This window comes from Aspergillus pseudoviridinutans (assembly GCF_018340605.1).
Source record: "Aspergillus pseudoviridinutans IFM 55266 DNA, scaffold_8, whole genome shotgun sequence".
NCBI classification, from domain to species: domain Eukaryota; kingdom Fungi; phylum Ascomycota; class Eurotiomycetes; order Eurotiales; family Aspergillaceae; genus Aspergillus; species Aspergillus pseudoviridinutans.
The window spans coordinates 326274-353664 of NW_025091288.1; the positions used below are offsets into that span (position 1 = coordinate 326274).

Sequence of the window (27391 nt, forward strand, 5' to 3'; positions counted from 1 at the left end):
TGTACTCCCCGGTTTACCACGCTTTGAGTCACAATCACTGTGATCAATAACATATGCAAGGCGATCACATGATATGTGATGCATACATCGCCAGCGTGGAACGCCGTTAGGCGCTGCTGTGAGCGACGGCAATTCCTAGAAAAAGAGATGTCAAAGGGATATTGTGGTGATTGCTGTGTGGACAAACAATTTGCCTGGCGTGTATAGGGCCGAGAAGGCCGCATCTATGCTAGGGTATTCCGACATACGGCCATATAAGCGAAAAAGGCTCGAAAACCACGATGATGAAAACCTTGATGAAGGCGGGATTGCGGCAGATGAATATCGTGCTTGATGTTTTCAATGGTGGTGGGCCGCAAGGTGGTTTCGTTCGAATGCTCATTTTATAAGATTTCAACAACAATTCCAGTGAATCTTTCCCAGAACGGGATCGATTAGTCGAGTTAGGCTTTAAGGGAGGTGGCGGAACATGACATATCCCCCATAATCACTTTCTGGAAGCTCCTACGCCAAAGCACAGTCATTGCAGAATGCAAGGGATTATACATGGAAGACATCTTACTACGGTCTGGTCGGCATACCCAAAAGGTGCGTACGCTCTTTAGCTCTAGTATTGCCGCCTTATCCTCTGTACATGCAAAGAATTGTGTCGATCATGGGTTACAGAAATTGTAMTTCTAGGCTCAGGTGAAAAGAAAACTAACGAGACGCATGCAAGCCATCAAGGGTCATCAGCATGGCCCAGAAAGTTTGATTCGAACCACTCAATGGAGGGCTGCATGTTGAAGAGCTCCCACATAAGCCCATCGTCCCACATGGATGTATAACCTGGTGCCGGAACAGTAACACCTGACTCAGGGAACAAATGGTTAGATTGCAGCCTTGATAGGGAAGTGCCTGCCACTGGCGTCTGCTCTCTCCACTCATCTGTTGTCTCCGCCAGCAAGCTCCGGCCTTGATCGGTGGGAGGGGATGTCTACATTCCGCCGGGGCGCTCTTGTTGCTGGATGCTGACATTTGCGGGGCAAGGAGCACTGCTGGGCCGCTGAAGATCATGGGGGTTATTTTGGACGTGAACATCATTTGTGGCTCTGCACAAATCAATAAACTGAGAGAAGAGACTGTGCATGTTGGAGACGAAGGAATTCCGGCCTTTATGGCGGCATAGATTGGCGGTTATTTGTTGTAAGAGGTGGAAGTCGTCTGTGTTGGAGGTGGCAACAACATTGCAGAAGACCACGAAGAAGGGGGTCAGAGGATTCAACAGAACTGTCCTACTTCGTGTCAAAACTCGAACAGATAAGGTTATCAGCCGGAATGTCTACCAGAAAAGAAAGTCCTGGGAAATTCCGTTAGAATTGGAAACCTGGGTTTGTAAAGACCGCATTGCGATTAGAGCTTCGCGGGCATAAAGTAAGCAGTCCTCCCTGATGGAGTGGTCTTGCAACAACGACGAGTTTAACCTAAGGACAGTAGTAAAGGTGGTATAGTAAGTAAAGTTGACAGCGTCGCTCTCGATGGTTAACTCTGATGCACCAGTCCATGCGGGACGTGCCTTTATGCTTATCAGTATTTTCGTAAAGCAAAGGATGGTTCCGACTGGACCGTACCTGAGTTATTTCGTCCCAGATACCATGTAATTTGTCATGTAAAGACCGGATGATTTGTGATATTTCGGTCTCATTGCGCTGTTTGGCTCCAATGAGCAATGAAAGAGAAACATCCTGTATTTCAGCAAGTTTCACCAGGATCCTGACCTCCAGAGCCAGAGGATCTGAGGGACCTACAGGAACCAGCATAGCAGGATTGAGACGTAAGCCCGGCAAGGACGGGGGTCTGATAAGAAGCGAACTCAGCGTCTTATCAAGGTAGTAACACCAGTAAATGCAATGGCGCACTTCAGACGACACATCATCGTCTCCCAGCATTTCTTCTGGCCAGTTATGATAGCCTAGCCCGGTAATAACCGTTGCTGCGAAACCGGTCAATATCCAGGCTCGTGTCGAATCACCGACCAACTGGGAGAGAACGGCCTGCTTGTTTCAGCAGAAAATCATTAGAACCCGTCCTAACCTTTCAGAAGTGGGAACCAAGGACAGAAATCACGACATACCCCAGACAGCAGAGACTGCAGGGCCAGTAGGTTCGGACGGCTGACAAAATCAAGCTGCTTCATGCATCCCAAGCCAATGGAGATATATCTCTGCTGCGACTTTTCCAGAGACACTGACAAGGCTCCATGGGGACATGTTCGCAACCATCGACTTACGTAGATGGCTGCTTTAGTGACCACACAAAGCGTGTATTGAAGTGCGGTTTGTCCACTCACACTGCCGTCGAGCAGTGCCAAGGACATCTTTCTGAGAGTCGCCACAGAAATATGATCCGGCCAGTGTATGCTCCATGACTCCGAGCGCCGGGAAACGGCTGGACAAGGTTTAGCAGATACGGTGTGACGGGGCACAATGGACTTGCCATTCAGCATCAGGTAGAACAATTCCGGAGGGAGCTGACCCGGGCCACAATTATCTTCTTCCCGGCTCGGTTCACGGCTTCCAGGATCTGTCCGCTGCGAGGCATTGACGTATCTGGTCACCAGCGACAACGCTGACTGTAATATAGATCGCCTGTCAGAGGATAGATGCAAGTTGGTAGCGAGCTCTCCCCTTATTATATTTCTTGCCTCCCCTGACGGGTCAGCGTTCTCGGGACTGGAAGACACAGGCTGCTTGTCCCTGCCCTTTGCTATGTTCGTGGGCGTGTTGTCAGACGTGACAGCAGAAATACGGCTTGAGCTTTGACGCTCTACAAGTGATGAGTAGTCAAGGGCACGTTCGAGCAGCGGGCCACGCCCGGAGTACACCGGGCTTTGGAGCTGTGCTAAGTGAACTTCATCTTGGCGGTGCTCGGAACTAGCAGATCTTCTGGCAAATTGGCAATGTGTCAGTAGTGCCCGCGTCTGGTATGTTCTTGTATTCTTCGTATTCGGATGGTAGTATGGCCTCACTGGAACTCCTGATCAGGTCGATGACCACGCTTTGGACGCAAACGTACACAAGTCTTTCTGGCAGCGACGCAATGTCCGCACTGCTGTTGCCTGTCACACTTGACCTGTCAAGAAAGTGGAGATTCGTTAGGAACTTTAATTACTGCGAAGTGGCAACGCTCTGCCCCGGTATGTAAAGCAAAATACCTTCCTCCTGTAGCAAAGATCACACTAAGGTATTCGTCAGCAATTTTACTTTCGGTGACCTGTCCTGGAGATCGGACACGAAACTTACTGCTGGAAGCCTTCGAACAGGAGGAAACGGAGGCTCAGTAATCCGAGCCATGAAGGATTGGAAACGTAGTGTCCGAGTAATGCAGATGGGAGTGAACTTCCCGAGGCGCCGGATTTTCCTCAAGAGTTCACCTCTCGTAGTCATCTGATCAGTTGTATTCTCCGAGAGGTTTAAAGTACTTACCTAACCAAGTTAGTTAACTAACTAGTTAGTTAACCCACTCAACTTACTAAGCAAGCTACTCGGGGTCATGAATTTATCACTATCGTAGCATCTCAATGTTGCTGAGAGAGAAAAGTTACCAAATGGCTAAACAGCTGAGCAAGAATATGCGTTAGGTTGAGGTCTGTTACAAATCACAACTGCCTGTTTCGGCTTTGATAGTGAGGTCCGAGGTTTGTTACGCTCACGTTACACATCCGATACTCGTTTCCGTTACGGGGGAGATTGTACACATATCCGCTCCGGTCTAAATCAAATAATGGACACGACTGAAGGAATAGCGAAACTCCGAAGTGGAGTGGTATCTGGTAAAAGGAGCAGAAAGAAATAAAGAGCGACTCTTTCTTGATCATAATCCGAAACATAAAAAGTCAAAACACTAGCTCTTCTGCTTCTCAACAAACACCCTGCCTCAGACAAGACGCCATGGTTGCGAAAATAGCCATCGTTTACGTACGTGCCTTCGCAAACCCAGATCCGCAGCTGCAGTCTCAAAATCGGTGAAAGCTAAAGTGACCACTCTAGTATTCTCTGTACGGCCATATCCAGAAGCTGGCGGAGGCTGAACAGGAGGGAATCATTGCCGCTGGCGGCCAAGCGGACATCTATCAGTAACTCATGGTTCCTGTCAAACGACATCGAACATATACTGATGAGAACAAATCGCAGGATTGCAGAGACCCTTCCCCAGGATGTTTTATCCAAAATGCACGCACCATCCAAATCATTACATCCGATTATAGAACCAGACCAGTTACTCGAATACGACGGGGTCCTATTCGGAATCCCCACCAGATTCGGTAATTTCCCCGCTCAATGGAGAGCATTCTGGGACAAAACGGGTCGAATCTGGACAAACGGCGGCTACTGGGGGAAATATGCTGGTCTTTTTGTGTCGACAGGGACACAGGGCGGTGGCCAGGAATCCACGGCTATTGCGGCCATGAGCACTTTGGCTCATCATGGCTTTATCTACGTTCCTCTCGGGTACAAGACCACGTTCAGCATTCTGTCAAACACTGATCAACTACACGGGGGTTCGCCGTGGGGTGCAGGCAGCTTTGCTGTAAGTTAGAGGCTGTATAGTTGTTGTACTGGGAGTCATTGTCTCTAACCAGAATCTTCAGGGCGCTGATGGCTCTCGCCAACCGACACAGCTTGAGTTGGATATCGCTGTGGCTCAAGGGGAGGCCTTTTTTAGGGCTGTTTCTAAGGGTCAATAGAAACCAGGATGATAGGGCTGAGCACTTCAAGGGCGCCTGTACGGACTACGCGGAAAGTCAGATGCCTGTTTCAACCCGAACTGTAGAATCATTATATGTGTTATGAAACTTCAGTTCTTATTGTTTAGACGTATAAACTAGGTCAAACATAACACTGAATGTTCCATGCACATGTCCATGGCCATGTCCCAATTATGGTCTTAGCTCTGGCTGTATACCTTGATCTTCATTCCAAGACCGGCATATGTATTATATTTGTACATTGTACTCCATCATTGGCTGTAGTGAGCTACCACCATCAGAAGACATTCACCAGGGCTCAAGCTTAACGTAGATATGACGATTTCTTTGAGGGATCCTGGCACAGATAAAACTCGGACAAAATCAGTGCTTGGAGAAAACAATGTCAACATCTTCCCCAGCGACATCAACTTCAACAGCCATGCTTCCGCCATCTGCTATCTCCGTAACTTGCTTAAGTTTCCCGTCAATGTATACAGCCCACTTCCCTCCTTCGAGGTTCTCAGCGCAGGGGTACACAGTAGTCGTTTCCCCGTCCCACGTCCTAACCGTCAAGACAAGCATCTTTTCTGCCTCGTCTTAAGTCGCCCTCAAACAATCAATTCCCTGCTCCATCCCCAGCCCGTCAACTTAGGGCCTTGAGGTTAAGATAGTCCGCGTCCAAGGCTGTTCCCACATAATCTTCTGCCCATCCGTGACATTTAACCTGGCGTATGCAATCGCAGCATTACCAGTGAAAGGGTCCATGTGCGTCCAATCAGACCCCACCGGGTCTTGCATATCCTGTCGAGGATAGAAAAGCCCTCCTTTCTCCCATGTGGGTCTCAGGTATTTATCGGCGTAGTCAAGGATACCTTCTAACTCGGCCATCTTCCCAAGCTCCGAGAGCCATTGCGCGACGCAACCGAATGTAGGCGGAGTATAAGGAATAAGCGAAGGGGGTAGCAATTTAGCATCATCAATAGCCTTTTGCAACGTTTTTAGGCATTTGGTGTTGTAGCCGTGATCTCGCACAAGCGCGCGGAACGCGGTGGCAATCGCTGGGGTCCGTAGACGGATCTCGCCATCAATGTTAGTGATGTAGCCCATGGCTTGGGTGTCAAATTGGGCTTTCACAAAGTCGGAGTTCCAGGCGTTCATGTAGGCTGCAGCCCTGATATGCTGTAAGTATAGGTACCCCCGAAACCAGACAATGACTTAGGTTTCAAACATCTTACCAAGCTGTGAGACCGAGGTCCCTTGGAGGCATAGCACCGTACGTTCTGTCTGAAGGCACAGTAGAATTCTGTTTAACGAGAAGCCAGTCCACAAATAGACCATCCAGTGAAAGCATCTTTTTGTCCTCCCATGCGGCTTGGTAGTTCTGAAGGACCTCCTCCACTATAGATGTCCGGTTACGAACATCATTGTACCGCACCGCGATGATCTTTGCCACCCACCGGTCAGTATAAACTCAACAAGGTCTTCGAAATTAAGAGGAAAATACCGCACCGGAAACTGATTGCAGACGACAAATACAGCATTGGGCTCACAGCAAACACCAACCCAATTATTCCTCCTCATCTCATCCAAAATCACCTTCTGTAAGCTGCGAGTATCGTAGGAAAATGTCTCTGGACCTAGCCCCCAGAATAGCGGCTCCCACTTGAAGACAATCGAGTTTGGCCTTTCAAACTCATCATCATCAAAAAGCATCGCGTATAAACTCGTCATCAAGAGTAAATGACCACTATACATTATATTCTCTCTGATCACCGGATCAGCCCATGGCTTTCGCAACTCACGGAGATCCGGATCAGTAAGGCGCCCTGAATGGCTAGTCAAGAACCAGTACCCCCAAACCTCACGCCGAAGCATCTTATGGATGAGCMGCCGTAGGAGGGGTTTGAATACACTGCGTAAGGCAGGCATGCGATGGTAATGTGTCGCGCCCACAGCGTACGCCATTATGGCTAGCTGGTAGCGGTACGCATCATTGAACTCCTGCATCGGTTCCAAAGCACCCATATGATTCCAAGATCCGTCAGGCTGGAAGGCCAGATTGAAAATATGACGGATATGCCCGACTTGGGACTTTGAAAGTTTGGGATATTTCGAGAGGTCATGTTGCAACGACTGGTGGTTGTCGGTCATGATTGACGTTTTCTGGTTCTTGAAGGGATACAATGTCAAAGTCTCTGCTGCTAAATAACCATTTACATATATCGCTAAGAACAACTTCGTTTTTATAGTGGGTACCCCCTACTATTACCGTCGATTTGCGATCAATCATTGACAGCCGGGCCGGATGGTACTTGTTCCGAGAACACGGCAATGGGACACATGCAAGCTAGTATATATCGTCTTCTACTAGTTGGTGCTCTTGGGGATAGGATTGGTGGTTATGTCAAGGGATTGTTCCGTAGATGTCGCTTAACCAAATCATCTCTGTTCTGTTTATCGGGCCCGCCCATGGGTGCCACTGTCAACACTCCTTGCAAATTTTATGGTTACTTCTATGCTGTTATTTCTGACCCTTGCTTGTTTCTTATGTGTTTCCAAGAAGTGGCAAGGCACCTGGAGACTCCACTACAGTCTTCAATAGATTAAATGCCGGTACGCCCATTTGCACCTACCGGGTTTCTAGGCCTACAACTAAATTAAGGCATCAGAATCCGAAATCCGACATCCGAAATCCGAATCCGAGACAAATCATGGTATTTGCAAATGTGATTACAATATCAGGGCCTCGAACTGGCGAAACTGAACGATATGGAGAGAAAGCGTGGAAGAGAAAGGCCATTGCAATAGTCTTCTCGTTCTACCTATTCATTTAAGCCCGCGAAATCCTCCTAATCGTTCCCCCATCGTAAAGCTGGAATGCGAATGTACCTCCCCGTCGACGATGGATCAAATCGAACGCATCCTTTCACCCATTACTGCAAAGCCTCCTCGCTCAAGAGGCACATGTCCTAACGAAACTCCATACCTGAACGAAAATGGCCATGTCGATTTTGCACCTGGCGACATCGAGAATCCAAAGAACTGGTCGTCAGCCAGAAGATGGTACATCACCCTCGTTTCGGTTTCGATGGTCACCAATGCCACCTTCGCTTCTTCTGCACCATCAGGGTGCCTACAGGTTAGTCTCCGGCCTAGACAACTATGGCAATATCGAGTAATGGTTTATCTGTTCCAGAGCATGGCAAAAGAATTTCACGTATCGGACACGGTAGCCCAGTTGACCATCACTCTTTTTCTCGTCGGATACTGTGCTGGGCCTTTGTTCTTCGCCCCGCTTTCCGAGTTCTACGGCCGGCGATATATCTTTCTTATAAGTTTCTTCGCGTACCTGGCATTCAATGTTCTTTGCGCCCTTAGTGCGAATTTCGCTTCTCTTCTGGTCGGTCGGTTTCTCACCGGCACCTTCGTCAGTAGCGCGCTCTCCAACGCGCCGGCGGTTTTGGTGGACATATGGAGTCCGCTGGAGCGAGGTAACGCAATGGCAATCTTCTCATGTGCGACGAACGTAGGTCCAGCGCTAGGACCCGTTGTGGCAGGCTTTCTAGAACTGAAAAAGGACTGGAGATGGGCCTTTTATGTGCTCTTGTGGATGGGAGGAGGCACAGCTGTGTTTCTTCTCACGCTTCCTGAGACACAACCAAACACGATCCTGCAGGCGAAAGCAGAACGATTGCGCAAGCTCAAGATACCAGGCTTCGAAGACATCAAAGCATCTGTGGAAACAACGGACCGGTCTCTGAAAGCCATCTACAAAGTCGCGCTGTCTAGACCCTGGATTATCTTGTTCGATACGATCTCTTTTCTCATTGCCATTTACATGTGCGTTGTTTATGCACTGCTCTACATGCTATTCACAATCTACCCCGTTGTGTTCCAACAGAAGCGAGGCTGGAATTCCGGGGTCGGAGAGTTGCCCCTAATTGGAACAGCGATCGGGCCATGTCTAGGGGGTATCGTCGTCTTCCTCAAGTCCAACCAAGACCGCAAAAAGGTTCTGCAAGGTTATGAATTGCAACCCGAAGATCGATTACCACTCGCCATGATAGGCGGCACAGGGTTTGCCGTGACGATGTTCTGGTTTGCCTGGACAGGAGAGTATAACAGTGTCCATTGGATAGTACCTACAATAGCAGGCGTGTTTCTCACCGCGTCTATCATGCTCATCTTCGTGACCTGCCTGAACTATCTCACAGACACATACAAAATGTATGCGGCGAGTGCAGTAGCCGCGAATACAGTGCTGCGATCCGCTGCAGGTGCTGCAGCGCCATTGTTCACGCAAAAGATGTTTGATGCCCTTGGCGTTGGTGGAGGTGGATCACTTATCGGAGGTGTTGCTGCTTTATTAGCGGTTATCCCGTTTGCCTTCTATAAATATGGTGGTGAAATCCGTAGGAGATCCAAGTTTGCACCGACGCAGCCAAATCCCAGTACACCTGGTGAGAAGTCGGGACCGGCCGAGCCGAAGAAGAGTGAAACATGAAAGCTGAGGAAAAGGAATTGTTTGTCCTGGGTTATCACATCAACGTGTCTGCGGAGTACCAACCGAACTTCAATTCTAGCTGAAAGATCATATCCAATATAGGGTCCTTATTTCTTATTCTTGTATACCAACAGGTCAATCGTGCAACCTCCCACTTCGGCCACAAAGCCTGTATATGGCAGGGTCTTCCTCAATCCATTGCCTTTATATGCGCATTCTAAAGACCTTCCCTTTAAGCTACCCAATAGCAGACAAAGAAGTTGAACGTTACGGAATCCTAGTTCAAGAACCGCTCAATTGTCCCACAACTAAAATTGGCATATGATATTAAATCTATTGTGGTTGACGGTACTTGCAAAACATTGAAATCCGATACCCGATATTTCAAAAGCGGCCGTAATGAACTTGCTTCCGGCCCTTTCCGCGCTGGAACCCTAAAACACGAGCAGGAATTGACCGCATGTCCTATCTCTGAAACATTAGTCCTGCCAGTACTACAATAGAAAGAGCCCTTCCAAGTGTCGACTATAAAACCCCTCGCTATGTACCCAACACCCGGAAGCTACGACGACTCATCACGACTCGTATCTCAACCTTGAGCCTACGCTCGGATCAATCGACTGGGACTCCATACGTGACTCAAAATGCAGTCGTCATCAAATAAACCGTTGAATGTGGCGATAATTGGTGCCGGTCTCGGAGGCCTCTCCGCTGCCATTGCCCTCCGTCGGCAAGGGCATCAGGTCACCGTGTACGAGCGGTATGACTTTGCTGGCGAAGTCGGGGCATCCCTTGGCGTGACGCCCAATTGCATCAAGTTGCTAGAGCAATGGGGTGTGGACATCCCAGCGGCGAAGCCTGTTAGTATTATGCACATGAAGCACTTTACATCAAATGGGCTACTGACGGCAGTAAACAAGGTTGACTACAGCAAATTCATTGTGCACAACTGGGAGACCGGAGAGATCAAGATAACAGCTGACTGGAGCGACTACAAGTCGAGATTTGGAAGGGTAGGCAGACATTCCTAACCAGCTAAGTAAGCCTATTAATAGGGATGTCCCCGTGAACTGACCCTCACACAGGCCTACAAATGCTTCCACCGTATCGATCTCCATCGGCAACTTCAGATATCAGCCTTCGAAAAGGCAGGAGAGGGACCAGCCTGCATATTAAAAGTCAATCACAAAGCCGTTGAAATGGATCCTGAAGCCGGCATCATCAAGTTCGAAAACGCGGAGACTGTAACTGCTGACCTCATCGTCGCGGCCGACGGTATCAGGGTAAGCAATCTAAACATTACTAAACAGATTTAATTGCATGAAGAACATAGAATTGCGCGGGTATGCTGGACTGACATTTTCCCCTTCCAGTCCCAAAGCCGCATATCGATGGGGATCGCGCCCAAATTCCAAATGTCCTCATCATGCTGCTACCGTAGCATCGTCCGAGCGAACACAGTCCGCTCATTAGGCCTCTATGAGTTCCTCGATAATTACGCCCTCGAATACTGGGGAGGCCACGGCATCAACAAGATTGTCATGTCGCCGTGCAGTGACGGCGAGACCCTTGGGTTTTACTGCTTCTACCCTACTACACACAACGATTTACGCGAAGACGGATGGAACATCAGCGCCACCCCAGAGCAGCTGACTGACACATTCCCCACTCTAGACCCAAGGGTGAAGACTTTGATGCTTCACGCGGAGGACATTAAAATGTGGCGATGTAGGTGCTACTGCTCACAATACACCTAGCTCCGTGCTGCACTCGCTGAATGCTAAGTTGATACTTACTAGTATATGTTCATGAACCATATCCGTACTGGGCCAAAGGAAAGGCCTGTCTTCTAGGTGACGCAGGTGGGTGTCAAACGTTGAGTCTAGACATCAAACCAGTCAGACTGATTCCAGAACAGCTCATCCAATGATGCCTGATCAAGCCCAGGGGTCTTGCATGGCTATTGAGGATGCTGCGGCACTTGGTCATATCTTCCAGAAAGGCACTTGTTCCGCACACAGTGTCGGMAATAGACTGGCAATCTATGAAAAGTTGCGCATGCCTCGCGCAACTCGCGTGCAAGCTGCTAGTCTCCGAGCTCGCCTAAATGTGAATGAACGTGTCGGGTTAGGCGTTGCAGAGGAGGGAATAACCATGGAGGAGATTTGTACATATGATATGAGGGATCACTTAAAGGAGATCCTAAAGGGATGAACATATTCCCAACTTGGCGTGAACTCTAATCATCGCATGCATCCATGGATTCTATCCCTACTTCGCCCTGCATTGGACCAAAGAATCAGTAAATAGCGTGAGAAGTCCGATTCCCTTATTCCTCCTTTGTTATTCTCGTCTCTTCACTTGCTTTGAATAAGACTGGCGTTGAGGCAATCGACAATGCTGATCTTACCGCCTCTGTGGGGGCATCTGGAGATGTTTTGCGACCTTGACAAGAAGCTGGCTGCTTGGCGAGAAATGGTTATGGAGACCAGGAGAAACGCAAATAACCAAAGCACACACTAGTTCAGGTTGTGGGGAGACAGCATGTTTTGCTCAACGTACGAGGGCCCAGTCAGAGGCGTAAAGGGGAGAAATCAATATTCATCAACTCTCCTTACATCCATGATATCACTGAGAATCTATGCTTAGCGAATATTCACTGCTCCGCTAGCCGACCCAAAACAACCAACCTTTGTACAGCAGGATTAAATTCTCTTACTCATCATACCAGAGAACGCATTTGCCATGTTGCCCAATCAATTTCTACATGGATTGATTCTCATTTCTCCCACTGTATGCTATGTAGAAATAGTAGGAAAATGGGCACTAAAGCCCTATGACATAAACATCATATGCGCATTATGTTTTCCACACTTCAATCCCTGAAGTTCACCCCATACGCCGCATCTTCTCATCTCCTTGCTACTGCTCTGTGTTCTTTATTGACGATATTGTATATATATGTGCATTAGGGCTGAGCAGAAGGGAAGTCCGATACTTCTTCACCACTGCCCAAGACGAAGGCTAAGGCTCATTGACCGAGCCATCCTCTGGGGTGTATTTGTTTAGTATTGAATGTTGCCTGATCGGGTACTTCATGCAGTACAGGGGCGATTTGCATTCTTCACAGAATTCTTCAAACAATAGAATGATTTATCCCGAGAACATCTAACTCTTTAGCAATGGCGTCTCGTGTCCTGGCATCCTTCATGACTTGATTGCCGGACGCAATCAACCCGTAATGAATATGCGGTCCTTCATCTGCTCGTGATGCCCGCTGCACCAACTGGCTCTTGTCGCAGGATGAACAGTCTTCACTGCTGCTCTGATGGTCATATGTCGAGTGGAAAAGCCAGTCATTAGCTGGTCGGGCAAAGGGCCCCTTCATTGTCCGATTGCTCTGCAGGTACTCAGATCCAATCCTTCCAATCTGCGTACTAGGTAGCATAGAATCGCAGCCCATCTGGGATAAAGCAGTCAACAGAATCTGCCGGAGCTTGTTGAGCGAACCCTTGCGCTGGAAGGAGCCCTCGACACATGCCTTCCCAAAGTCGTATTGAATCACACCGCCAGAAGTCGCATTTGGCACACAGACTACCACATCGCCGAGACGAATGTCAACGGTTTTGTTAGGTACACCCCCTCCAATACCAACCATCAACCCGAATCGAATGGAGCAGAATGTTTGTCGCATCTGAGTTACCACAGATGTGGCAGAAGTTGTTCCATAAACACCATATGGCAGACAGGTGATCACTACGTTCTTGCCGCTCATGCTACCAAGTGTGTAAGTATTGTAATGAGTTGGTGGTTGAGGAAGCGGATTGTGGGTTTCGTCGAGCATAATCTTAGCAGCGGCCATTTCCAATGGTAGGGCGCATATCCACGCGACCGTATAATCGCGGTGCCTTAGACTTGGGGCCGTCATTCTTGCACATTGGCTAGAGATAATGCAGCGCACAAACCGAGTAATCTAGTGACAAGTACCCCTTTGGTCACAGATTCTTTAAAGAAGATCTGGTAGTTGCTACACCGTCAGACACCAGGGGAAGGAGGGGTAATCAGCCACGTGAGGCTGGACAGGCAAGGCTGGATGTTACTATGTAGTATAGTCGGACCTTTGAAACTAATTCTACTCCAAAACTGCTGTTTTTGCTGACGCAGTGAGAGGGGTGGAGAGACATGAATATCATGAAGTGTTTGGAGGTAGTACAGAGGAATGGCTCCATTAGATCACTATTGCGTGCAGTCGTTAACACCCAGTCTCCATGGTTTCTTTGATGGTTGAGGGCTGATTACCTTAGTCATGTGCTGGAGTGCAAGCACCTCACCTTGTCAGACAGCTTGACCACTCGCTCCTATAGTGTACTTGATATTGAGCAAAGACTATCTATGTAAAAGGAGCGTCTTCGCTAGAGTGTGTTTTGGATCATACCAAGCATGCTTGGGACTTTCCATCAAAAGCCTGACCTTCTGTGTGAGCAGTAACCAGCCTTCATGAGTAAAGACTTGACACTGTATCATCTGATACTACTGGGCCGTAGTGAGTTTACGTCATCTCCATTGATCATTGATGGGCTGTTGAGCTGGAGCATTGTGCCAACTATACTCTGCAGCATGAAGTCTAAGTTAAAGCGTTGGTCCGAGGCGCAACCTCACATGGCGAGCAATGACGATGACAAGCAGCGTCTAGGTAGAATCAGGCGAGTAAATACCAATCACCGTCTCATTGGCTGTGCGTTGGGCTACTTTTGAATCTTCACCGAAGATTGCAACAAAGGTTCAGTGGATCAACTGAATAATATGATTGGATTGAGACTCCAGGAACGCTTGATGTCAAGACCGGAATGCTGGTAGGCCAGAGCCAATATTATTTTAATTTATCTTTGCTTTTCAAATAATTTCCCCCAAGGTCTGGGAAGGGTACAACAGGATCTCAAATTAAAATTCTTTTCTAAAGGGAAAAAAATGTACAGAAAATAATAATAGCAAAGGCGAATTAACAATACTTAAAAGCAAAGAGGAAAAATAGAATGAAATAAGATAATATGATATAATAATATGACTAGAAAAGAACAGAATATTGATACAGGAAGTCAGATCATTAGGGGTGTTAGCTGCTTTACCCCCGTTCCCTTGTGTATCTTGAGTCTAAGCTCATGTGCAGTTGGGCTGTACATGCCAGTGGGTCACTAGAACAGTTGGAACCAGTCAAAATCACCGCTTGTACACATCCACCAATTAGGTCGCATAGGTGTCTGCCTGGTGAAAAGAGTGGGGCACGCTCTGACAGTACAAACGATAAGATTTCTGACCACTCGCTGGTCCAAAGCATCACCGCCTCCGAACAGCCGCTAAACTAAACACGAAGCTACCAGGGAGACATTCCGGCGATGCCCTTCCTCTAGAGTTCTTGCGACTCACTCAGATGGACCTTATGTTATAAAGGTGCAACCTCTCAAACTATGAAGATGTAAATAATTTCAGCACTCATTCACCCACCCTTCAAGTTTATGATTTCTTCCTTTCCAGATGGCGTTGTCACCAGAAGCCATCATTGCTATGATAGCTCTTTTTATTGCTTGTGTTCCGGGGTTACAATCCATCATCAGCTATTGCCAGACAAATATCAGATGGCAACATAGAATCCAAAACACAAGTCCCTCACAGCCTACAACATCCCATCCTATTGTCCAGCCTCCTGAGCTACTCCGGGCCTCTAATTTAATCTCCGATATAGGTAGATGCTCTTATTTCATCTACCCTGATTTCTTCCTTCTGACCTTAATCTACTCTGCAGATCAAGCTCATAGACGCTCTCCCCAGATTGGTGCTCCACCGTCTAGAGCCTATCCGTTGGGTCGGGCGAGACGGGCCTCCCGCCGTCCAGAACCCCACCTCCTCCATCAGCCATTTTATTTTGTCGAGTCCTTGTCTGTTTGGCTAAGGAGACCTGACACTGCAATACAACCAGCTCAGCTTGAAGCTGGCTTTTGTTGGGTCCGCGGTGTGAGTTACTCAGATACAACCATGATTTTGATTCTTTACTAACTCCTGAAATCCTGTTGGTTTCTAGGACCTTAACACGGTCAATCTCGACAATCAGCGCCTGATCAATCCGGATGCTAATAGTATTGACGAACCTTAGCGACTGGAATGCAGGTAATCATGGCTTCATGGATGGAGTCGGGTTTACAATGGAGCATACTGCAAGCGTTATGGCAAGCGATCGAATCACAAGTCCTGGACGACGAATGATCACAGATACTTATGATGCGGCATGTCCTCTTGATTTGTTTGGGTTATAGATTTAGATAGCTTTGTTTTTATTTTCATTAGCTATTTTTCGGATTCTTCTTCGTTTTTGTGTGATTATATGGAGGTTGTGATGTTTGTCCTTCAGCACAGCAGGCTTTCAGGTGATTGGCGGGAAAGGGTTGCTTTGTATTCGTATAGCAACCCGAAAATGTTCCGTCCATGATAACTAAGGTAGTCCAACAGAGTATACTTGGGGCGAAGGATGGAGCTCTCCTCCTTTGCAGTGTTTGCTTGTGTTATATTACCGCTCAGGGACAGTCTAGATACTCCGTACTAGGTACTCAAATGGAGATACGTCGGAACGGGCGCCGCGGCCCACGGGGTTATGTGGGGTTGCAGAACAGCTATACGCAATTTACTTCATGGAAAAGCCTTCCACCGGCGTAAAACTCAATTTGTATGACCACTGTGAAACTGGATCTGTTTTGAGATTGGGGAAGTAAGTAACGATGTATCCTAACGTTACCAGTCCCTTAGGTATTGAGATGAGGGGTCATCAAGTGACTGGCAATGTTAGAGAGCAAGCCATAGCCTATCTCTCACATAACTCCAATCCATTTGACCAGTAAATGGCAGTCAGTAATAGCCGAATAAACTCAATTGCTATGCAATTATTCATTTAGCAGAGAAACCTGAAAATATATATATAGGCAACGCTAGGTCATCATCTCCCCGGATAAAGTACATTCTGTACGCATTGCAATACTGTTCCCGCAATATAGTCATGAAACTCTCGATTATCCGTGCCGCAGCACAGTCTGTGCTGTGCCTTCTCCCATGCTCTGCTCTTGCTACTCGATTAGAGCGGTCCACTGCCTCTAAACCTGCATTCTTTCTTGCTGGAGACTCAACTACAGCAATAAATGGAGGCAAGTGTTTTGATCGTCGTTTTGGAATGATTGTCCAGATGAAGAAGAATACTGATGGTGATATTATTCTCAGGCTGGGGAGATGGGTTCCTATCCACCTTGGTCAACGGGTCAATTGGCACCAATTTTGCCCACAGCGGTGCTACAACCGCCTCCTTTGTCGCCGATGGACACTGGGCAAAGGTTCTAGACGCTGTCAAGGGAAATAAATCGCTGTACCATCCCTATGTCACAATCCAGGTAAATTTCCAGCTGACTATGCTTCGAAATCTTATATATGCTTATGATACTAGTTTGGACACAATGACCAGAAGTCAACGTCTGGAGTCTCCATCTCGCAGTTTACGGCAAACCTTGAGAAAATGGTAGCCGATGTCCGGTCCGCAGGGGGTTCCCCAGTAAGTCACAAATCCGCGTACCTGTGCGATTCCTACTAACATAAAACCCAAGCTTCTGGTGACGTCTCTGAGCCGTCGAAGCTTCGACTCTTCTGGCCATGTGATTCCCTGAGGGAATCGCTGGCGAACGTCGTTGCTGCAACCAAGGCCGCCGCAAAGGCTACAAACAGCGAATATGTGGATCTGAACAAAGCATCAACCGATTATCTGAACAGCATCGGCGCAGAAAAAGCAGCAACGTACAATCTCTCGCCCACGGATCATACGCATCTGAATAATCATGGAATGATTCTCTTTGGTAATATGATGGGTTGGCTCTTGCAGACCACTATTGCCGACAGCTCCAAGATTGCGCCTTATATCCACCCGCGGAGTGACGTGGTAGCGGCTATTGAAGCTGGCAAATACATATATCCTTCCTGAATGACGCAGGCGATTGAAAGCATGGTTAGCGTTGTTAGTGACAAGGCTGCCGAGGGGCCTAGCTCTGCTTAGAATGTTACAAGTTTGATGCTCCATGGGGGAATTGGAAGACATGATGTGTGGTTTGCCTTACATTATTCCCATACCCGGAGATACTCGACTTGTTTTCTTACTAGTAACTGCGTTATACGCCCTGAATCTGACGCTCTTCCATACGGGTTGGTTAGCAAAGCTCTGGCTAGTCTTAGCAAGAGGAATATCATTTCACTATCTGAGCCTAGTAATTATTGACTTACATTTCTCTTTTCTGCAAATATAATGTTTCTGGAATTTATCCTCGATGGAAATGGGCACAATGAACAAGCTACGTGCACCTCAGGCTCAGTTTGGGGTATAGAAAGTAGCCGAATGGTATTTCTGTGACAACTACTCAGTAGCTGCTAAGGCAAGCCCTCGTTAAGAACTCACTCATTGACGAGCTTAAAATGTTCCTCTTTGTCGGCCCTGGAGCACTAGGCCTACCAGAATCGGCAGGTTGTATTCAGGCATCAAGGAAAGATCACCAGACACAATCGCCGCAGGATGTGTCTCTCCGGATTAGTGGGATTTAGTCTCGCCCATCGGGACTCCGATAGTTGGTTGCGCTCCTGAAGTACGAGGCTTCAGGGCCCCATTGGTGGCCTTAATCCCCGGCCGCTGCCGAAGAAAGACAATTCCAGGAAACACTCTATTATAGTTACTCAAGACCCCTGTCTGTGGATGCAAATCCACCCCGCATCCAGTAAATGCGATCAATGCCCTTTATGTTGGATTCAGCCTGTAACACTTCACTAGTAGAGTTCCGGATATATGGAACATCTCGAGAGTGGTACCGGAATGAATATCGCCCGTTCGTCTCATATAAACGCGAGTAGGTCTTTTGTGCTGCCCTTCTTTACCCATCTCTTGGAGCACCTTTCCGGTCCAGTTTCCGATACGTCTTTCACTTCCTGATATACTTTGGCCAATCTGCAAGTTCTCGCAACAAAATAGTCACCACAGGGATGTTAGTCTGCAAATTGGGTTTTGTACTCGTCACTTCTTGCCTTGCCGTAGCGACAACCTGGATAGTCCCAGGTGCAGTATGGAAAGACACCAAGGGCCAGAAGATCGATGCCCACGGTGGCGGCATTTACAAACAGGGAAACACATTCTACTGGGTTGGCCAAAGTGCTAGCACGGGTAATTCACCCCCAGTTTAATCGCTGCTCAAGCAGCAGCTGGAATCCTAGCTCATATTTATCACTCTTAGGTGAAACGCCCTACATGTACTCATCCACTGATCTCCTCAACTGGGTTCCGCTCGGTGCGCAGGCCCAAATCCAAGGCATGTGGCGTCCAAAGATCGCCAGGCCTAATGGGAAATACTGGGTACACATTTACTCCACCTGGCCATTTTCTCCGGTTATTAATAACTAATGACCTTGCCCAGATATACGGTCAGGTGAACCGCCTTGTTCAACCTTTGGAGTCGTCTACATTGGTTGGAGGTTATCAGGCCCACGGCTCTGGAGAACATCTTCCACCCAATGGATACACCTACTCGGACACTGGCATGTTCCAGGATCCCAATGACGGTACGCGATAATCCCAGTGCTTAGCCTGTGAATAATCTGACCCTGTCTAGGGACCTGGTACCTCTTAACCAGTGCAGACCATAACAACCTCCAGATTAACCGAATCAACTCAGACGGTTCGGTTGGCAACCGGGTGAATGTGCTAGGTTCGTACCGTAGCTTTATTTCTGCGCATTCTGCCACTTGATTGACTAACTATTGTGGAACTCAGCGACCGGAGCATATGAGGCTCCAGGCATGTTTTATGCTGGCGGCACCTATTTCCTGATTGTCTCTGGCAAAACAGGTTGGAGAGGCAATCCCAATCAGATGTTCTACAGTGACAGTATTTCGGGGTCATGGCACGGGCCCTATCCCATTGCTCCTAGTTCTAGCAATACATACGGCTCACAGAACACCTTTGAACTTGCCATCAAAGGAACAAAGAGGACAACTTATATCTACATGGGTGACCTTTGGGACTCCAAGGGTGGACCTAGCTCCAACTACCTCTGGCTTCCAATGTCGGTTGACACAGGGTTGGTGCTCTTTGTTCACAATTACTGAAGAGTTACATGTTAACTAACATCCACATCAGTGCTAAAACTGTGACTTTGGATTATCACTCTATGTGGGCTGTGGATGTGAACACCGGGGAGGTCTCCTTTCCCGCGTCTAAAAAGCGATATGAAGCCGAGGATGCTATCCTTTCCGGCCGTGCTGGTGAGTCGTTTCCGTATCGAAATGCTATTGCCATTCTGTCTAATTTGTATGGTAGCTGTGACTGCGTGCGATCAGTGCCCGACCAAGCGGTCCGTCCACAGAAGTATGCATACGACTATCCCCGCAGTAACAAAACGGAAAAGTTAACTAAAGCCTGCTCATTCAGTTGATCATGAGAGTGAGGTCATATTTGAGAACGTTACAGGGACCGGGCAGCCTGAATGGGTATCCTTCCATTATACCGTAAATAATCCTACGGGTACGTCCTCCTGCTGAATCCGCCTCATGCGTCGACATACTGACATGCCGTGTGCTCTCTGTTAGCGGGTGATGCGCATATATATGTGAATGACCAACCAGTTCCATTGAATATATCAGAGCTGAATTCGCGGGCTGGGTATCATCACACTGTCCCGGTCCAACTTACCCTCAAGCCTGGTGATACCAATACCATCAGGTTTGCCGCTATGGGCACTTCGGGTAAGTATGCATTTGAAGCGGTAAGTTCAACGGATAAGCTAACGTCAACTACAGATTTCGAAGTATTCTTGGACGGAATAGAGCTGCTTGAGTAGCCCTTCGGACGAGGACGATGACGCTGGGCTTGCTCTCAGGCCCGGGTTGCTGCTGGCTAGGTAGAGGGAAGTATATTATTTGTCACAACACTCATGCCCTTCGCTGTTTTTCGCAGCTAATAAGACAAAAGTGGCCCTCTGCCACATGATAGTAAAATATAACTGGAAACTAGCTCCCGAGACAGATATCTCACCAGACATGAAAGTGATGATTGCCAAGGTCCAGCCCTGTGGCGTGTATCTTGATTAGAAAATGAGGTGAAAACGGAGATCGATTTGGTTTGGATTCATTGTAGTCAGGTAAAAGCAGCGTAGACGATGGTTTCCATAGGGATGTATTCTAGCAAGACTGTCATATTATTTAATTTTTCATGAAATGTTATCTCATCTATAGGCACGTCTTTTCCTTCAGTTCCCTCGTCGGACACCAGTTGGGTGTTCAATGTAAGCAAACATCTAGCACGGTTCAATATCACAGTCATCCCGATCCCAGCGGGGAATTTTCATGAATCAGACCCACAGCCTTTCTGTCACTTAATTCTTAATTAACTCTTTAGCTTGGAGAAATTAGGTGAATCACTCCCACCGAACGCAAAAGAGCATATCCACCACAAGACATCCCAATTCTTGTCAAGACGTCAGATTAGATACGGAGAGCTTGAGATTGGAAATCACAGAGTTTTCTGACAGAAACTATATTTGTAGACACTTAGCCAGTGCCCTCCATTTTGTCCTTAACGAACTTTGCTTCCAGGATCCCAATCTCAATCACTGTTTAACAATGCAGCTCATTTAAAACTCGCTCAGTGCGTTGAAAACCATCGGAGGCTTTAATTTGGTCAGTTTACCTTTATCTATCCCATACCCAGTAGGTTTTCAAGCACGAGGTCCTCTGGATCACTTTGAATAGCATGAATCAGCGGGAGTGAATATTTCCCTTCATCCAAGTCCTCACAAAAGCTCTTTATTTAGGTATACTAGAGGTTCGATTAGCATATTGACTACTTCTCTGACCTGGATAACGGGTTCAACAGGCCAAGGACTGTGCTTACATCCGTGTCAACTAGATTCATGTAGTCATCACGTATCTGGAAGTACTGCCCCCGGAGCATTACAGTCCTACTAATGGATGCGGTAGCATCCTCCGCCAGAGACATTTGTGCATTGACGGTAAGGAGATGGAACGCAAATCCGAATAGAGCTCCCGTCTATATAACAGTCACGATATATTTAACCTGAATCAAAGTAGGCACAGAATGGCAAACTATCGTTAATCATTTAAGTGCAATCCTGAGTCGAAAGACATATAGCATTAAAGGACGAATAGAGGTCCATCACCTGACCCCAGAACAGAGTCATTATCATCTCTGTGGGAATATCAGATATTCCCTCGCAAACTGAAGAGCTTTTGTATGTCACCATTAATCTTGTGAAACATACAGGATCTGAACAATTCTGGATCTTTGACATGGTTTTAACAATGACATACGTTGCTGAATTGATCGATTGTGCTGGGCTGAAAACCGTGTGTGTAGACAGCTTGCCTTAATGTAAAGGGGAGTCATCGATTCTATTGCTAGGTTGAGAATTTGAAATTTTCATGAATGACGCGGAAAAATGCATATGAGTGAAGAATTATGAAGCATGGTGGTGACTTCATTAAAACAGTGAAACTTGACTGGGTGCAGGAATTTTGCGCAAAATTGCTGTTAATGCTAATGCTGCACCAGATTAGCCGGCAATACCTGCACCGCGCACTCAAATCCAGGTAGCCCGGTTTGGGTTGTACTTATACAGGCTTGGACCATTCGTGCAAACTTGTAGATGACGGACCTAATATAGGGTAGGTAGATTTTTTGCAGCGTTTGGCAACTGTGAGCAAAGGTCGAAATCAAAAGAATGGAAGGAACAGAGTCTCTTACTTCAGCCGCAAGGGGACTGATCAGACAGTTGTATGCATGCAATGATGGCTATTATGGCTTTAGCACGACAAGCTGTCAGGCCTACGATACGGCTTGGGTAGCTATGATTGCGAAAACAACAGGGAACACGAAAGAATGGCTATTCCCAGAAAGCTTTTACTATTTGTTGAAAACGCAATCAGATGATGGAAGTTGGGGCACACACGCAGTGACGAAAACAGCTGGTATCTTGGATACCGCCACCGCTCTACTACCTGCAGCACGTTGCCAAGGCTGGCGCTGGCCATGGCGATGGCGGAATTCCTGGTACCTTCGCGACTACATATTTTGAGTATAGCTAGGTGAGCAAGTCTTGTCATATCCATATATACGGTTAATACTGAAAGAAAAATAGACCGTTTCCACGCTTCTCCGGAGTGGCTCTGCGAAATCAGACCTTGAATGCCCAGAGATACAAGGAATAGCCAATGTACTCATCCAAGCCTTCCAAGATGAGCACGGATTTGCTGCATGTTAAACTTCCCGTCTTATAGTTCGTACCGTACTTCACCCCATCCTGGTGTAATGACGTTGGGTAGACAGGTAGACGAGAGCACTACGCTAGGGTACTCTTTCCTTAGTTCTAAGCTGACATCAATCATAGCTCGGTCGACGGGGCTGTCAAACTTGACCCCGTTGACCCTTGTCGTCATGTACCCTCCGGCTTTCATGGTCATCTATAAATGATCAAACGACGAAGACATGCAAACTGACGTGGCAGTGAGATCCATCTTTCTTGCTTTTTTCGTTTCTGGGAATAGGGCATGTTCGCTGGGTGTTTAAGCCATTGTGAAACAGGTTGAAAGCATGCAAACTTAGATCCAAACTCCATACTTCCATGTTATTTAGATGCCTAATGCACCTGTGGACGCGAACTCAATTTAATGCAACTTGTCTGTATGTGTGCAAGTGTAATTTGGAATACAGATCCTTGCGGGTACGAATTGGGAAGGTGGTACAGAGAGTCACCCGTCCGTATGGCAATTATCTAGCAAAACCTTGCATTGATGCTACAGTGGGATGCTGCCGTCCGTGGTCTACTACTTGCGACAGCGCGCACCCAGAGCTTACCTTGTTTCTATCCTCTTACCGCAGTCTCCTACTTGTTGGTTTCTCTTATCGCATGGTGGATCAATGCTTATGATAAAGCTCCTCAGCCTTTGAATCATTACATGCCCTACAGCTACGTCGCTGGACGGATCAAGTTACAACTATATTACTGCGGGAGAATATCTCCAGCAAGTCACAGGAGCAAATACCTTATTAACATCTTACTATTTTTCAGCCTTTGGCCTGCAACTGTGGCTAGTCCAAGCCCCTGGTTGGCGAACTATAGGCAAGGCTGTGCTGTTTGCGTAACAATCAACGCGTCCCCTCTGGTGAAAGCTTTCAAATCTCAGCCATAAGTCATCCAGTCTTAGAACGCCGTTGCAATATCATAAAAGCAAATCTTTCTATGACCTGCCCATCTCGGAATTCTTAGATAACTATGACAATAACTCAAATTCTGGCCAGGAGCCAATCTGACTTCGCTTATCACCGTTATTTATGACCTGATTGGAGGCTATAGACATTTATGACATTGTTACTCTGAATAGTTAACTGACTAAACAAAAGGTCACTCAAGCACATTCTTAAACGTTATGGGTGGCTGACTATAGATAGCGAGGCTGCAAAAGCCTATGAGATGACAAAGCTGCAGTCATCAAAAATCCGCCGCTTCCTGTGCGGCTCAACCTCCTACAAAACGCCCCAACCCCTCCAAATCTTGGAAACAGGAAATAATATTTCCTCAATCCATAGCAATGATTGCAGTGCAATTCCCTAGAAAGTCTACGCAAATTAAAATTTTCTCTTCATACAGTGAATGTGTTGATCCGCAATGTCCTCGATTCTCACCAGTTGCTCATACATGCTCTCTTCGGACGTGCTCTCTGGCAAAGTCCTACCACCACCTTTACTGCCAAATCCCGATATATCTGGTGTGGGAGTGAGCACAGTCAAAATCAGAAGGATTTATTTGTTTTACTTATTCGCCCCATAGGTCATTACCGGATTTGTTGGCAGTGCATACATTACCTTTATCCTGTTCTTGATCTGCTACTTCTTCTCAGATGCTGCCAGGATAGGTCACTTAAAGATAGCAAGGAGCTACAGAATCGGATCGACCGAGGTGTACTGGACTGGATATGGAAGAGATTAAGAAAGAGGCCGTCTGCAATATAGGGTGCTGCGCTTAGAACAGTATGTAGATGCAGGGCCCTGCTAAAGAAACTAGCTGACTATCACTGGGAACAACTCAAGTACATTTTGATGATAAGTGATTCACAGATAGTGACAGGCATAGCAATTCTTGCGAGTGGTTACTCTTAGCTATCATACAGCCTGTCAATCTATCACTAGCATATTCTCGTCTGCATTGCCTGGTTTGCAGCTGTGACTCACTTATCCACACAGACATTTGTCCAAAGATACCTACATGAAAGCAATACAATCCGAATACTACGAGTGTCATGCATAATTATAATACAGATAATGCTCGCGATAGCGATTGTTCTGACATGGTCGCTGCTCGGGAGGCCCCAGTTTTCCTGTCCAATGCCGTTTTAAAGAACTTACAGGACCGCCACGACCCTTAGGAGATGTTGATTCTTCTGCCATGCTAGCCTCCGAAGTCCGTAAGCGTCACTTTGGATTTGCATCAAACTTTCCCCAGGCGTGCTTAAGTTCTTGAAACAGAAACCTGCTTTGCTTGCCAAGAGCATTGCTTAAGATTCTGTTTTGGATTGCTACTTGGGCCCCATTATGTGCATTGCTTGCATGTGCAGTTGTTAGTACTACTGGAAGAGGCGCCTTGATTTTCTCTTCTATTTCAGATTGTGGCAATGGCAAAAATTATCTTCAAGCTATTAGGAACTTGTATGGCTGAGTGAATCCTAATTTACATAGGATTGGCCAAGGAGCTCAGGGATGACTTATGTTTGTATGGCTTATTGTCTCCTTTCATTGGTTTATATGGTCTCCTTCAACAACTTGTATATTGATCAACAGAACTGTCCTAGTTAAACTCATTTATTCTCCCCTCATCAAAAGATCACGCGTGCTGTCTCTTGAAAGACATATATCTACATTTACTTGCTCTCTGGCAAGGAGGATTCTTCCCTCTTGCTCAGTTGAAATTTTGGTGGCGTACTGATGGGTTGAATTGCTTCGGTCAAAACGCGCCGCTCGCTTGCTGGTTACATTAAGGCAATGCAAATAGTTACTACTGGGATGCACCCGGCTTATGTGAGCATTTTCCAAATACGGAAAATCGTGGCTATGCGCTGATGACGGAACACTCGGCGTAGTTCACTCAATCTTTCAATCAAGGCAACTGGTGGATCACACATCAATGCGTGAGAACCAACTGGGGGTGAAGTACGCCCGCTCATCTTTCAGAATATCCCCTCGAAATTCGCTCCCTACCGCCACGTTGCATTCTGTAACCTTCTCAACTAGTCGGCCATTGAGCGTGACTTTCCATTGAGTGAGATAATGAACACAGATTATTAGCTGTTCAAAACTTATATTTATTTATGATGCCTTTTCCTTTCTTAATCTAACTATAGTTAGACTTAGTATTATCTTATCATAGATCTCATAAACTAACAATCTCATAATCTAGCTAACTTAGTTAAAATAGTTAATATTCCTAAAACCCACTAGATACACTGCAAGTCTAAGAAGTGCTAAAGTATATCTAGTATAAGATTACCTAGCATAAGTCTAGCATAGCCTCCCTGCTAGTTATTGCCTAGGATCAGATCCGAAACACTCGCACCATGAAAGGCTGCCGTGAAAGAGTTCGCTGCGAGAGAGCCGTTCTCATAAGGCCCTTCACCCCGAATTTTCCGCGACAGATTCATCCCACTAGCGCTACTAACAGTAAATCCCACGCCAGCACCCGCCAGAGGAATGAGTCCAGTCACTGCTCCGGCAACCGTCAAGCCCACTCCAGCTAAGACTCCCAGAAAGGGAAGTATATTTCGCTTTACCACCTCCCTCTTTCTCAGCCTAAGGACGCTTTCCGATGTCTTCGACATGTCCTCTTCATTCGCATGTTGAAACTCATCCAACTGCTCGTTAAGGAGCAGTTCTTCCTCGTCAATATGTTGATATTCCATGTCTATGCTCTCCCTCCTACGACGACCGGTGCGTGCCTCTTGGTCAAGCTTCGCTCGCTTGATCTCCCAGTGATAACGTTCCTCTTCGAGCAACTCCTCGTTGCTCTTCATTTCATCCTGCAGCCGCTGATATTTCCGCCTCTCTTCTTTGAGCTCGGCTGCGAGGTTTTGTTGGTTATCACGCGTTTTCGAAAGAACTTCACCGTAAGCATTTTCTCTTTCGTTAAACAGGCCCTGGATCGATACGCCTAGCTCCTTTTGCGCACGCCTCATATTCTCGATTTCTCTTCTGAGCTCTGAAAAACAACTTTTTATCTCAGACGGACAGTCTTGCGCCTCGGATTGAAGTGATCGTAGTTCATCCAATAATTTATTCTCGCCCGTTACGTACTCTGCCATCAGCTCTTGTCCAGCAGTTGTCTCTTTCAGGGATTTCTTTTCGTCAACAATCTCTCTCTGAATTAAAAGGGTTTTGTAACCTTTCCTGTCGCTCAGAGTAATTAATGCATCGATTATCGAAAGGGCAGATGACTCGTCCCCACGCCATCGATTCGTTTGGCTGCCATATCGACAAAACCGACCCCAGAACTCTCTTGTGGACACCAATCGTGATTCTCGAAGTAACCCCTCACAATGCTCTGTACCTAACGAATCCCACATGGTAGTCACAAGGAACACTCGTGGAGCAGCATCTAAGCCGCACATGCATTCTAGAAGGTTGAAGTTTTTCAAAGCTGATCCTGACACTCTGTTATCTGAGATACGATGCAAGTATAGAATGCCAGCGAGCTTCATGCCTTGTCGGTAAATCTGAGATAGAATGAAAGTGATCTCTGAAAGAATTTCGAAGTCCGAACGCCAGGTATCGTTAAATCCAGGTGTGTCTACTAGATAGACAAGTCTATCTTTGAGCTCCATGCTATGAAACTCAACGCCCCTGGTATCTGTCTTCTCTATTAGCATAGCTAATGGGTGCAGGGCGTGTAATACGGACAAGAGGTCAAGTCGTGGCCAATGCCGGAGTTGTCGCCTGTAAGCTTTGATATGAATGTGCTTTTCCCAACACCAGTGATACCCATCACAAGTATCACCACGCCCGTTGAGAATTCTGGGCATCTATAGCATGTTAG

General features: G+C 47.0%; 9 protein-coding genes across 9 annotated transcripts; 5 read left to right on the forward strand and 4 right to left on the reverse strand.

Moving 5' to 3' along the window:
• Positions 1–976: 976 nt before the first annotated feature.
• Positions 977–3332, reverse strand: Asppvi_010209 (fungal specific transcription factor domain-containing protein; the record flags this gene model as incomplete). Its single annotated transcript, XM_043306055.1, has 7 exons — positions 977–1274; positions 1326–1555; positions 1611–2033; positions 2114–2924; positions 3055–3111; positions 3194–3217; positions 3271–3332. The coding sequence occupies 7 exons, from the start codon at positions 3330–3332 to the stop codon at positions 977–979; spliced, it is 1905 nt and encodes a 634-aa protein (XP_043161990.1).
• A 597-nt stretch (positions 3333–3929) lies between these two features.
• On the forward strand, positions 3930–4726 carry Asppvi_010210 (minor allergen Alt a 7; the record flags this gene model as incomplete). The annotated part of the gene is made up of 4 exons (XM_043306056.1): positions 3930–3956; positions 4029–4114; positions 4173–4569; positions 4631–4726. 4 exons carry the CDS (start codon positions 3930–3932, stop codon positions 4724–4726), a joined length of 606 nt encoding a protein of 201 aa, XP_043161991.1.
• Positions 4727–5377: 651 nt separating this feature from the next.
• Positions 5378–6880, reverse strand: Asppvi_010211 (uncharacterized protein; the record flags this gene model as incomplete). Its single annotated transcript, XM_043306057.1, has 3 exons — positions 5378–5900; positions 5965–6173; positions 6239–6880. 3 exons carry the CDS (start codon positions 6878–6880, stop codon positions 5378–5380), a joined length of 1374 nt encoding a protein of 457 aa, XP_043161992.1.
• Positions 6881–7631: 751 nt separating this feature from the next.
• Asppvi_010212 (MFS transporter) lies at positions 7632–9233 on the forward strand (the record flags this gene model as incomplete). The annotated part of the gene is made up of 2 exons (XM_043306058.1): positions 7632–7868; positions 7926–9233. The coding sequence occupies 2 exons, from the start codon at positions 7632–7634 to the stop codon at positions 9231–9233; spliced, it is 1545 nt and encodes a 514-aa protein (XP_043161993.1).
• Positions 9234–9877: 644 nt separating this feature from the next.
• On the forward strand, positions 9878–11163 carry Asppvi_010213 (uncharacterized protein; the record flags this gene model as incomplete). The annotated part of the gene is made up of 5 exons (XM_043306059.1): positions 9878–10246; positions 10319–10516; positions 10607–10961; positions 11033–11095; positions 11147–11163. The coding sequence occupies 5 exons, from the start codon at positions 9878–9880 to the stop codon at positions 11161–11163; spliced, it is 1002 nt and encodes a 333-aa protein (XP_043161994.1).
• Positions 11164–12369: 1206 nt separating this feature from the next.
• Asppvi_010214 (uncharacterized protein) lies at positions 12370–13161 on the reverse strand (the record flags this gene model as incomplete). The annotated part of the gene is made up of 1 exon (XM_043306060.1): positions 12370–13161. The coding sequence occupies one exon, from the start codon at positions 13159–13161 to the stop codon at positions 12370–12372; it is 792 nt and encodes a 263-aa protein (XP_043161995.1).
• Positions 13162–16458: 3297 nt separating this feature from the next.
• Asppvi_010215 (uncharacterized protein) lies at positions 16459–17241 on the forward strand (the record flags this gene model as incomplete). Its single annotated transcript, XM_043306061.1, is given in 4 exon segments — positions 16459–16477; positions 16494–16660; positions 16714–16818; positions 16891–17241. 4 exon segments carry the CDS (start codon positions 16459–16461, stop codon positions 17239–17241), a joined length of 642 nt encoding a protein of 213 aa, XP_043161996.1.
• Positions 17242–18284: 1043 nt separating this feature from the next.
• On the forward strand, positions 18285–20134 carry Asppvi_010216 (uncharacterized protein; the record flags this gene model as incomplete). The annotated part of the gene is made up of 10 exons (XM_043306062.1): positions 18285–18462; positions 18533–18651; positions 18713–18857; positions 18908–19003; positions 19069–19375; positions 19435–19559; positions 19615–19662; positions 19726–19818; positions 19884–20039; positions 20094–20134. The coding sequence occupies 10 exons, from the start codon at positions 18285–18287 to the stop codon at positions 20132–20134; spliced, it is 1308 nt and encodes a 435-aa protein (XP_043161997.1).
• A 5746-nt stretch (positions 20135–25880) lies between these two features.
• On the reverse strand, positions 25881–26966 carry Asppvi_010217 (uncharacterized protein; the record flags this gene model as incomplete). The annotated part of the gene is made up of 1 exon (XM_043306063.1): positions 25881–26966. One exon carries the CDS (start codon positions 26964–26966, stop codon positions 25881–25883), a length of 1086 nt encoding a protein of 361 aa, XP_043161998.1.
• Positions 26967–27391: the final 425 nt, after the last annotated feature.